The sequence below is a fragment of the Aplysia californica genome, unplaced genomic scaffold, assembly GCF_000002075.1.
Source record: "Aplysia californica isolate F4 #8 unplaced genomic scaffold, AplCal3.0 scaffold00088, whole genome shotgun sequence".
Taxonomy (NCBI): domain Eukaryota; kingdom Metazoa; phylum Mollusca; class Gastropoda; order Aplysiida; family Aplysiidae; genus Aplysia; species Aplysia californica.
Genome location: NW_004797358.1, coordinates 263,893 through 276,868, shown reverse-complemented (window position 1 = coordinate 276,868; position 12,976 = coordinate 263,893). Strand labels below are relative to the sequence as shown.

The window sequence follows — 12,976 nt, the reverse complement described above, 5'->3', positions numbered from 1 at the left end:
AATGGCGTCCAGAATCTCTTGTTTTGAAGGAGCATCACAGCAGATTGGTAACTCACTTCTTCCTGGCAGGATGTTTGGTGGGTTACTCGGTGGTGGTCTGTTCAGGAGACTGCTGAAATGCTCTACCCATCGTTTAGACTGAGCTTCCTTTCCAAAAATGGTTTTCCCCTCTTGGTCCTTTACTGGTACTTCAGGTTTCCCATATTTTCCAGCAAATGTCCTTGTGGTCTGGTAAAGGATTCACATGTGCCCTCCTACCGCTGCTTCCTCTGCCTTCTCTGCCAGCCTGTTCATGAATTCCTCCTTGTCTTTTCTTAGTGATTTCTTGACATCTTTAGCTGTTGCCCTGTACTGCTCCAGTGCATCCGTTCTTGATCCTCTTGTTCTACTTGTATTCGCTTCTGCCTTCAGCTGTCTTCTTATCCTAATTAAATACATTGATTGTTGACTAATCCATTCCTTGTGCTCCCATTTGTTCACACCGTTGATGTAAAGACTTCTTTGACCTTGGTCCAGTGTGTATCCACCTCCGTGTCCTCTCCGTCAAGATCAGCCAGAGGTTGAAATCTGTTCCTCAGCTGCAGCTGAAACTCTTCTTTCTTGTGTCCGTCCAAGAGACTTGCTTTGAACTTTGTTCTTTTGACTCCTGTGCTGGTTCCGTGTTTTTTTAGTCGAAGCTTGAGTTTTGCCAACAGCAGCAGATGATGATCCGATCCAACATCTGCCCCTCTCTGTACTTTGACATCTTCCAGTTAACGCCAGAACTTACGAGAGATACAAAAATGATCTATCTGTTTCTCTGTCACTCCATCTGGCGAAACCCATGTGGCCTTGTGGATCCTCTTGTGGGGTAAAACAGAGTCTCCAGTGACACAACTGTTGAAAGCACATATTTTTGCGAATCGCTCACCGTTCTCATTCATTTGTCCCAAGCCATGTTGTCCCATAATTCTTTCATACCCCATGTTGTCCTGACCAATCCTTGCATTGGCATCTCCCATTATGAAGTTGACATCATTCCTTGGTAGTTTGTCGATGACCCCTTGGAGCTGGCTGTAAAAGGCATCCTTGTCTTAATCCGAAGCATCATTTGTTGGGGCGTAGATCTGTACTATATTCGTGTTGATGCTCTTGCTCCTTGTAGTAAATGAAGCCATGATGATCCTTTCCCCGTGTGGTTCCCATCCTCTAAGTGACTTCTGTGCATACTAACTCAAAATGATTCCCTCTCCTTCGCATGGTACTTGCCTTCCCTCCCAGAATACAATATATGCTCCCCCGAGCTGAGCTGTTTCTGTCCAGACTGTATCCAGTGTGTTTCGCTGACTCCTAGTATGTGCAGCCTGTATCTCTTCATCTCTTGTACTACTTGAGAACTCCTTCCTGCTTCATACAAGGTGCAAACATTCCATCACGCAATCCGGAGAGACTTGTTCGACAGAGAAGGTTTCGTGTCAGAAGAGCCCTTTCGGCTTTGTCCGCTGTCCTTCATTGTTCCTGCTGACGCAGAAGCTCCTCCGTCTCCCAATATTGAAAAATAAAAGCTGTGTTTGTCCGTGTTTCTGTAACTTACTGGTTTTTTTTTTTACTGGGTTGGGTAGTTGGCCCTCCGCAAACTGGCAATTTTCGGGCGACCAGACCTATGTACGTTTAGTCGCCTCTTACGACACGCAGTATCACGGCAGATGTATTCTTTGCTCCCTCATAGTAAAATTATGGGCTCCCCCACCACCAGGGGTGGGGACACTTTAAAATCATACTTTGTTGGATTGTTGGGGATGGGTTAGAGTCCGGCAAAAGACTCGGGGAGTCCAGAGTGTTGGCCTGCCTAATTGATTTTCCAAGTCGGCTTGAGAAATCAGTCCGAGTGAGAACGACTCCTTTGCCGCTACCGTGATAATAATGGTGAAATGCTTTCCATCTTAGTAAACAGACAGTTTAATGAGAAAGAAGGAGTGTGAAACACCTGAAAATCAAATAACGACAGTGTGAATCCAGCATAAAAATGTATAAACTTTAAAAAAAATCTGAAAACTTTTGAAAACGAAGATTTTTACCGCTCTTTATACTTTGATGTTACAAACATTTCCATTTTCTAAACCTCAAAATCGAAAGAGCTTCAAGAAAACAGATTGTTTGAAAGAACTCGAACAGTGAGCAATCTAACACAGCCAAACAACATCTTATCAGCACTATTATTTTGGGTAAATTTTCATTGTTCTGCTGGTGTCCTATTGTGGTACTTGGTCAAAGTTGATAATTGATGTTGTGTGAAGTAGTCAAGAGAGATCTTAATTGATAATTCTGCTGAGAGACGGTGTAGGAGGCGTCTTGTAAGACTTGTAAAGTCTTGTTTTGGTTAGAACAAACTGGGGGTTAAGACAAACTGAAATCATTCTGCACTCTAGATCTACTTCTGAGGCTGAAATCAATAGAAGGCCTTTAAGGTCTAGAATCTAGATCTAGATACTACCCTACTTAGAATAAGGCTGAGACTACACTGAGAGGTGAAATTTTAACATTTTAACAAATTAACATGTCGTAGTCCTACTAAAATGTAGATTTCTATTTTAATAATAATAACAAAGTAGATTTTTTCTAACTATTTCTCCGAACATTCGGGAAAATAAACTACTCTATTTCTCTGAATGGTTTCCATTCTCGAGATTTTTGTTAAGGTCACCTCTCTATTCTCACCCGGAGTGAGAATAGTGCAGGCGAGTCTTGTGGCTATTCTCACCCGCTACGCGTTCACCAAATTTTGCGTTCACCGTAAACCACAGAATTCTACACTGTGATAACAGAAAAATTGTAGAATTCTGTGCCGTGAACAAACGTTCCATTACAACTGTAGCCTACTAAAAGCGTACAATTTTGTCTGTGGGCAGTGGAGAGAGAGAGAGAAAGAGAGAGAGGAGTAGCGCGAGAATTTCCGGGCAAAACAAAATGGCGACCCGCGTAGTTCGGCTCGATTCGAAAAGTTAAATAGCCGTAGCATCTTTGTAGACAACCAAATTAATTTACTTTTGTGTTTTAACATCATTTTTTAACTTTGTTTTGGTCAATTTGATCGTCCACACCGATAGACAGTATTCAGAAAGAGACAGAGAGAGAGAGAAGAGGGGAGGAGTTGATTTTGCGAGAACTTCCGGGCGGGTGAGAATAGCCACTTTCTTTTGTTAAATAATTGGAAGAGGCTAGCCGTACTTAAGGAGGGCTAGACTATCAGGCTAGCCGTACTTATTATTGATCGCTGAATTGTAAATGAAATTTTTAGTTTGCAATGCCTAAATTTTAAAGTAAAGTAGATCTAGAATCTATTGTATTTCAGAAAAAAACCAAAAGGCGCCTTTCTGACTTGCATATATTTTAAACCTGAATAATTACTAGATCTAGATCTAATAATACCTGTGTACACAACAGGTTTTAGTCAGTAGGGCCAAACCTAGAATCTAGATCTAAGTACAGCTAGCCACTTTTGCGAGAGTTTGGCGTCATCTTTCATTCTGCCATTCTGCGAGGACTGGGAAGTTCAAGCATTTTTTGCATGGAATTCAATTTCTAGAGCTAGAAATTTTTAAAAGTCTGAATATTCAGATATACTTCAATTGTGGTTGGGGCAACGTTTGCGGACTATACTTCATTTGAAAATGCCTTCCAAAGGTACTGCGAGAAAACAAGACTGATAGACCTTGGCAATAACCTATGTTGCATTTAGTCGCCCGGCAAAAACTAAAATCCTTCTTCTTGTAAAAAAAGAAAAATCCCTCCACGTCCTCTACCCCCCCCCCCCACCCCGTTCACACCTTACACTTACACACACACAGACACACACACACACACACTCGCACACACACTCACACTCACTCACACACACGTACACTCACTCACTTATTTTATATACACAATACACACATGCACACTCACTCACACACACACATATATGACATGCACACTCACTCACACACACACACACACGGGCCATTTTATTGACAATTGTTCAACAAATCTTGAGAACAGAAACCGTTCAGAGTTCTAAATAGAGTTCAAGAAGTTTATTTTCCCGAACGTTCGGAGAAATAGAGCCTGCCTAATAATAATGAATCCAGTTTAAAAGATTTTTATCTCACATGCCATGCTTAGCACACAAAAATGTTAATTTTAGGTTGGAGCTGTGGAGAAATTTTCCGTAAGTAAGGAAGAGGCTAGCCATACTTAAACTTAATGACGGCTAGACTGCTAGGCGTACGGCTAGACTGGCAGGCTAGCCGTTCTTAATGACGGCTAGACGGCTGGGCTAGCCGTTTATATGTTGGCTAGACTGACAAAAAAATAAAATAAAAATAGGCCTACTGAATTGTAAAATTTTTAGTTTGCAATTCTAAAGTATAAAACCAGGTGCCTTGCTGACAGTGTATTATTTTAAACCTGAATGTTTACTTATGAATGAGACCTGTGTACTCAACGGGGTTCTAATGGGGCCTAAAATAAGTACGGCTAGACTGGCAGGCTAACCGTACTTAATAATAATGGCTGAATATAAATGAAAGTTTAGTTTGCCTTACCTAAAGTATAAATTTGTATTTTAGACGAAACAAAAAGATGCCTTGCTGACATGCACATTTTAAACCAGAATAATTACTAGATCTATGAGACCTGTGTACTCAACAGGTTTCGGTAAATAGGGCCAAACCCAGCTCCAAGTACGGCTAGACTGGCAGTCTAGACTATCAGCTAGCTGTACTGGCTAGCCACTTCGATTCCGTAAAGAGCGACCACTATCATCTCTATGAAACAGTAGAATAAATAGAGGTTTAGGAAGGGTTTACACTAGTTTGGGTTTTAATTTTGGGGTAGGGGTTGGGTTAAGGTAAGTCTCTTCTATGATTGTGTTTGCTGGGGTGGTCGCTTGGTACGAAAGTCTTTTTGGAATTGAGTTGAATACAGACAATCAATTCAAATATTAGTAAAAAAAAATTGTGAATAGGAGGATTACAAGTTGAAACCTGTTGGCCCTTGTCTATGCATGTACTTTTGTGAAAGGAAGTTTGTACTGTGAAGGAAATGGAAGGACTGGCAAAATCTCACCTCTTATCTACAGATGTCACATTGTGGGTGGTTAAAATAATAAATTAAAGAATATGACCTTATGCAGTTGCAAGCGTCGTAAAACCCTCTACCATAAACAAAAAAAGACTCAAATTGGAAAATTCCATAATAGACCTGCGGAAGGCTACACAGTTCAGAAGCGAGGTAGAGGTGTGACTTAAAAGTGTATAGCTACCTCTGTACTGAATCAAAATGCAGGCTGCAGCACTTTTTTTTATATTTTAGACTTAGACCACTTAAACCATAAGGCATGATATCAATATTTATAAATTGTTATTATTACATTGTCTTGTATTATTTTCTTTCGAATTTTATATCATGTAAGCACTAAGTCATTTTCTACCTTTTTGGACATAATTTTTACATAAATATGGATCACCTCCATGTACCAAGTAGGCCTACATGTTATGTTATGACGCGGTGGAATGATCAGGCACTCGTCTATGTACTGGCATAGTTATAATAAATTGGCTTGATATTGATTATCATCAATAGTTTTGATAAAATCTTTTAGCTTGTTCATTTATCTTGCTTTTGATAAAAATAATTTCTAACATCTATTAAAATTTATAAGTGAAGAGATTTGTGATTTAAAGAGGTGGAGGTCTGCTGTTGTCTGAGGAAAAATCAGCGAGAAAATGACTGCCAAAGTTTGGTGACTTCCAAAGCTGTACTGAGTTTGTACTACATAGTGTCCTTGGAAATTGCAAATTCCCATTTTTATTTTTATGTGCCTTTGATCAATCTTTTTCAGCAAATTCCTTTCAGGAATCTGTTTTTAAATGGACGTAAAAGGTTTTGAGCCGTATTTTTGCCCAATTCTGTGAATTTTAATTAGCGTGACTTCAATGTTGGAGCCCCACTCGAGCACTTCCACTGGCACTCGTGCGATTTTATACCCACACCATTCAGACTATCTGCACTGCTAAGGGCTCACATAGATGGGTTAACATATCTACTCCCAAAGTGTACCTCTACTCCCCTTCCTCGCCTGGTGCTATGGCGTAAAGTTAAGAGCCGACGGAACCAAACTTGCGAGTTTTGTTTCATCTCCGGGTTGAGTGGGCAAAGCCTTTTCCTTCTCAGACAGGTAAAAACCGTAGAAAGGGAGCATATTTTTCTTTCTGCTTCCGCATTTGACAGGTTTCCATTTTATACAGGTAGTTAAAGAGGAATTTATCAAGGGAGGAGCGAGGATAGAAAGCTGTATTTTGCATCACTGAAGGAGGTTGTGTTACCAGGTTGAGTTGTCAGGGGTAAAGTAGGTAAAATTAACAAACAAATGACTGCCAAGTTTATTGACTTCAAAACTTTGAGTATCTGGAAACTGAATATTTACATTTTTTGTGCCTTTGCTCAACATTTTTCTGTGAAGTTTACACAGAATTGTCTTTTCAAAATGGACTTAAAATCAGCCGTTTGTCAATTTTTGGGCATATGGAGTTACATTGTATTGGTATTATTCGTTTGTCTTGCTTCTGATAAAAAGATATAGCTTTCTTAAAAAGAAGTCCAGATATTTGCGACCGAAGGAGGTAGGGGTTGCCTGGTGTCAGAGGTAAAATGAGTGAGAAAATGGCTGCCAAAGTTTGATGATTTCCAAAGCTTAAAAAAGAGTCTTTGGAAACTGTAAATTTACATATTTTTTGTGGTTTTGATCAGTGTTCTTCGGTGAAATCCCCACAGAAATGTGTTTTTGAACAGACATGAAAGGTGTTTAGAAAAATAGAAAAAAATGAAATCAATAAAAATTTGGCACGTAGCCGGAAAAATTGTGGCTTCTTCGATTTCATTATTTTGAAGAGTACCGGATTTCACCACAGTGCAACTCGTGTAGATGTGGCTACAAGCTTTTTTGAGGAGGCTTTGTTTTTTGTATCTCAAAGAGGAGTGATATTGTAATGTACATTCTATGACCCTAGTAATGTGTGCCTAGATGTGGAGTATGGAAAGTATAATTTTATACCAGTGCTTGAACTGACATGCAAAAAAGGAACATAAATTCAATACAGAATGCTAACCTACAAAAGGAGGCTTCTAAATTTTGTATTCTTCACCCTTTAATTCAATCCAATACCACAGTTCAGAAGAAATAGGCTTATATCATCAAACTTTTTTATAAGATTTAAAAATTGAACTGGTCTCTATTTTATGTCTGTATAGTCCATGCTCGTGTAGAAATAAAGTAGTTGTTGTATAGATAGCTATAGGTCTTCACCCTTGTGCCATCATTGTGGTACTTATTGATTACTTCTTCTGGCTGATGTACTGATTTTTGCTTTTGTTTTTCTCTTTTATAAAGAATATTATGGCCACTGGAGGGAGCCCGTCTCAGAGAAGGAGAACCAGGGCTCGCCGAGGATGGGTTGAGCCTGCTGTCGTGGACAATACTGATGATGATGTTGTCATCGCCGACCAAAGAACAAGTATACACTTCTCTTTATTCGTATTTACTTTTGTGTTGATGGTTAGAGGGCTGGATCTACTTGGAGTGTCAGTCCCACAGACTTGAGTTTTGTATTTGGAGGCCTCCCCGATACTTGAGATGAAATAAGAAAATTTATCTAAATTAATCCCAAATGGAAAATATACCAGCACGAGAACTTTGGATGATAGCCACAGCACTCCTGTTGTCTGGCTCTTGAGTCTTGTATTAAACTTAAAGTTAAATCAAGTCTTTGATATATGCAAAGTTATGTCTGATTATTTTCTCATGACTGGAAAATAGGTTTTTGTTGTTTTTTTTGGGGGGGGGGGGGGTTTGGTCCCGTGTCCTGATTTCGGTGCCGATATTTGTAGGTTGCGTAAAAATGTATGGAAATTGTGCAAATTGTTATGTTTCAAGAAAAAAGAAACAAGAAAAGCACAACAAGAAAAAGAGGAATTATTTAGTCTGTGATGATAATGATCATGATGATGGAAAAATGGATTTTTAAATTCGGCCTTTCATCATCATTAATTTCTTTAATTGCTGCTTCTGTCTTTTCTATAATTTTAACAATCATTCTTTCTTTTCAGCAGCGTGCATAGACCTGACTACTGATACCTCAATAGAAGAGGTGATTGACCTGACTCACTCTCATGGAATCATGGACAGTCCTGTTGTGGTTTGTATGACTTTTATTGCCACTTGAATTCCCTACTGAGTTGCCCGTTTTTCTGGAATTTCTGCAATTTTAGAAGTATTGATGTTGCCAGTGTTTTGTTTATCCTTTGACCATTTTTTTTGGTCAACAGCATAATATTCTCATTGTTGGTTTCTAGCGAGCTGTGCACAAAGTTACCCTTTACAGACCACTGAATAACTCTTTAAACACTGAGTTTTTTTCCACTGTTTCCCGGAGTTTTTTCTACAGTCTCCTAAACCTGGTGCATATTATAACCCAAAAGTTTGCCTCCAACTTCTAAATGGCGGAAACAAATGCTTAGTCTTTACTAAAAAACTTGGTTGGGGAATATTTCCGAAAAACAAGCAAAAACTAGCTCTAAATAAAACGAAAAATAAATGTTGTCACAGTATCAGCGTCCGATGGTGAACAGGGTTATTACCGCCGGACGTTCCCAGCGTCTGATAAGGTTTAAAGAGTTAAGACTGTCAGTTACAAGTATTTACTTGTGTACTGTACTGTGACTGTGCATTTTGTAATAGATACATTGGTGCTCCCAGACTTTGTTTTCTCTCCATACTTATCACATCAGACTAAAAACTAAAGAAAGTGGTTTTGATTTGTAAAAGCTTCCACTATGCCATGCAATATTAATATGTGGTCCATATTCGTTTTTTTTTTACCTTTGTTTTTTTCATTACGAGTTTTTGTGAGCTTCAGGAGACTACATGATATTATACAAGTAGAAAAGATTATATTTTGTGATTGTTGTTGGTGTATAGGATCATTGTTTCTTTCTGTCACAGGTTCTTACTCCTGCTGATGATATCGGTGAGTGGTTTACTTTATTTAGAACAGTTTTCTGCGAACTTTTTTGTTTTTGCAACGGTTGCTTCCTGAGATTGCTTCCTGAGATAAAGGCTTTTAATAAATCTTGGAGGTTATTATGCTTCTCCCCGAGTTTATGCTGAAGCATTGTGTTGTGCATTAATTTGGAGTTTAAATATTAATACATAAAACTTACAATTGAAAGCTCAGTTTGAAATGTTGGTAGTCTGGGATCAGCTGGTATCTCACAAAACCAACTGGAAGCCTTGCTTCTTATGCAATTCCACGTGATCTGCTTTTACACCTCTGAATAGAATTTATGGTTTAGTTATGTTGGTGACTTGCATGAACAAATTATTTTTAGGCCCCGTCCGACATCGGCGTGGACGAGGACGACTGGGAAGGAGGAGAAGTGGCAACAGTGGAGGACCAAGCAGGGCTGCGGGTTCGAATGCGAACCGGCGCAGTCGAACCTCCCCATCTACTAACGTACATGAAGTGTCTTCTAACAGTGATAGTGACAGTGACGAGCTGCCGGAAATGCCTTTCACTGTCCCACCTCAAAAGTGAGTTAATGGAAATGGTTTTTTTAAATAAACATTTTGAACATTTGTGTCACGACGCGGTGGCGTCTGGCACTAGTCAATGTTTGCACTTGTGAAGTTATTAGTATCGTCTTATAGCTTGTTCATTTGTCTTTCTTTGGAGGAAAAAAATGCCCATTTATCTTGAATAGAAGTCGAGATATTTATGGCCGAAGCAAGTGGGGGTCGCTTGATTTCAGAGTTGAAATTAATGAGTAAGTGGCCGCCAAAGTTTGGTGACTTACATAGTTTGAGAGTGCTTGGAAGCTGCTTATTTACATTTTTTGTGCCTTTTATCAATGTTTTACCGAAAAATCCCCACAGAAATATATGTTTTCAAATGGACGTACAAAGGTGTTTAATCAAAAAACAAAAAGTCTGTACAAATTGTCAAACTGGTGGAAAAATGCTGGTTTCTTCGATTTCATTATTTTGACAAGCGCCTCAATTCACCACGATGCCTCACATTTTGTTTTCACGTGTGGAATTGAAAAGACAAAACCCATTTTAAAAGTCTTCTAGACTGTGTTGACTTATGTTTAGAAAAACGAAGAGACCATTTATAAGTATGGAAATACCATATAGTATATCGAAATTTGAAAATTGCTTCCTTCAAAATCGCATGGTTTAATAAAATAAATCCTCTTGAGAAAATAGACTAAACTGCTTCCCATCAATACTTAATGCAAGCTCAGCTTCATTGTCGAGTTATGAGTCTCTTTTCAATGTTATGACATGTGCATGGTAGGTGAAACTTAATTTTAGGCTGGTATTGATTGGAATATTTTAAGTTTTGGATATTCACAGTTATTCTTTATCAAGTGTTAGACTGACTTACATTGTATATAAGGGTCATAAGGTGCAAGTTATGTAAATGCTCGAGCATAAAGAATCCTAATATAGTTTATGACTTGCAATAAAAACTTTCATTCGTGAAGGCTGGGTCACTTGTACAACTAATGAGAAATTCACGATAGAGGTGTTTGGTTTATTTCTCTGGTTTCTAACCTGTTTTGGTCAAGCCTTGTGAGAGCTTGTCTGCACATTTCGTGAACTTTGTGATAAATTATGGGGAACTTCACTATTTGATTGTTTATTTAAGGACTTAAGCCATGAATTAAACTCTGATAAGCCTTATACTCTGTTTTAAATCTCTTCCAGCACTGCCAGTAATAGCCTGCTACAGTCTCCAGAGCCTGTGAAAGTTTCGTGTCCAATTTGTTTGGACGATTTGAAACAGGTGAGGTACTATGCATTATGTGTAAGTACATCTTTCTCATAAGTTCAAATAACTTGCAAATCTAAGTCTAAAAGTGAATCAATTTATTTGCCTTTTAAAAATCAGTTTGATGTTTATGTTTTGCGGGAGCATGCTGCAGCCCGCCGCCCTAAATCTGTGTTTTTATCGGTCAATTGCAAGCCTTGCAGTTAAGTAATACTAGCAAATTTGGTACCGGTAAGCTCGTCTTTTCTTCCTGAATACGAATCCAGGCAATGCTTATGGCTAAAACTCCTTGCAGAAGAATTAAGCCAGGTGATTATCCTGCCGTACATGTAACGTCATACAGGAAACCAGGAGTGGCAAATTTTCCAACTAACATGACATACACGGTGTGCCACACAACCAAAAATTATGTTTTCTCATGACGTACAAGGTATGTCAGAAGGCAACGAAGAGATTAAGAGCTGAACTTGGATACTTTTGATGGAGATTCTGTATTCTATCGTTACTCGTGACAAGATATAAATTGTAATTACGCTGAAAAATGCTGTTATTCATTTTTTTTTTTGGTACTCGGGCACAGAAAAGTTATTGGTCAGAAACTGATGGCTGTAAAAAATGCGCTTACAAACAAAATTACAAAAGTTTTCATATAATTGACTTGGGTATCAAATTTTAAAATTTGTACTAGTTTTGAAAATACTCCATACTTTTTTTCAATAGGGGCATTTTGGTTTTTTCTTTTTCAGATAAGGCATACACATCGTCAAGTGATTTCCACAAACTGTGGCCACATATTCTGTGATGAGTGCATTAAAACGGCCATTGACACCCAACACGCTTGTCCCACCTGTCGGAAAAAACTGACAAAGAAAAGTTTTCATCCATTATTTTTATAGATGGGAAGTATAAATGTGTTGTCCTGGAGAGGGTTGGGAATTGGGAAGTTTTACACTAACTTTCTCGCCTAATATTTGTGGATCTTCATCAAAATTGTCGCTGTTGGTACTGTCATTGATCACTTCTGTATGCAGTAACATGAGAGTTGTACTGATTCCATACAGGCATTATAAAATCCTTCACATTTAGCCTAACTTCTGGTTATTACTCTTGATGAACAAATTAGTCCTTATGCTGAAAACTGGACTTTGGGAAATCTTCTATACAGTGAAACTCGGATATAATGAAGTCGTCCAGCCTGACCCTCAACCTTTGTTTTCGTTGGATCTGAGTGATCTTTAGAGCTATGTGAGCAACAAGATGTGTGACAATGTAGCGTTGAGCATACGGCAACGTCTGTTTTCACAGACCTGTACCCAATTCATTATGTTTATGTAGTTTTAAATCTCGAGGCTTGTATTTCATTGCTCAGTAACTGCAGAGAGAGTTTATCTCTGCCGACTTTCCACTTTCCACACCAGCAACACTTGCGCTTATGCACCCCCCACCAACCCTCGCCCCTTTTTTTTCCAACCCCCCCCCAGACACAAGCACTGACAGCCACACATGTGCTGGCCACCCACCCGACCTCTCTCGACCCAAGCACACACTAAAACGTGTCATATTTAATGCGCTTGTCAACTACGCGCTCGTTGGTGTGAAAGAAGACTTCTGATTGGTCGTATAAGATGTACTGATATACACAATAGGGTAGCCTAAGATAAGCGGGTAATGATCTACTAACAGTGCATTTGCAATGGATGGTCTCTTGGAACAGAGTAGACAAGGTGTGTTGCAGGAGAAAAATGTGCGAAGCCATATCAGTGAGAGCTGTTCACAATGAAAGCGACTTCATTGAATCCGAGTTCGCTAATTTATTTGTTTGTTAAATTCAAGATATTTGATTGATTTTAATGAAATAAGAAAAAAACAGGGAATCTGTCACCTTTTTTAAAATCCAAATTTTCGTTGAATCTGAGTTAGTTGAATCCGAGTTCCACTATTTCTTGTTTCAGCTTATATTCAGAACAAATTTTCCTGGGTTAATTTCACTTAAAGTAGAGTGGCTCAAAGTAATGAAATTGAAAACGTGGTAGAATTTTTTTTGGTGAGCTTTTGACAAAGCATTGGATGTGGGAAAGTGTGACTGACATAATATTTCGCAGGATCAGCTATAAGTTGAAACA

At 38.7% G+C, this 12,976-nt stretch overlaps 1 protein-coding gene across 2 annotated transcripts; it reads left to right on the top strand.

The window, feature by feature from the left end:
- The first annotated feature begins 2,119 nt into the window (after positions 1-2,119).
- LOC101845393 (E3 ubiquitin-protein ligase RNF4) lies at positions 2,120-12,716 on the top strand. 2 transcript variants are annotated; one of them, XM_005094702.2, is made up of 7 exons: positions 2,120-2,204; positions 7,412-7,535; positions 8,131-8,216; positions 9,023-9,047; positions 9,409-9,610; positions 10,790-10,868; positions 11,600-12,716. In XM_005094702.2, the coding sequence occupies exons 2-7, from the start codon at positions 7,418-7,420 to the stop codon at positions 11,747-11,749; spliced, it is 660 nt and encodes a 219-aa protein (XP_005094759.1). In that variant the 5' UTR covers positions 2,120-2,204; positions 7,412-7,417; the 3' UTR covers positions 11,750-12,716. The 2 variants fall into 2 exon arrangements, with proteins under 2 accessions (XP_005094759.1, XP_005094758.1); XM_005094701.2 differs by having other exon boundaries at positions 8,128-8,216.
- The last annotated feature ends 260 nt before the right edge of the window (positions 12,717-12,976 follow it).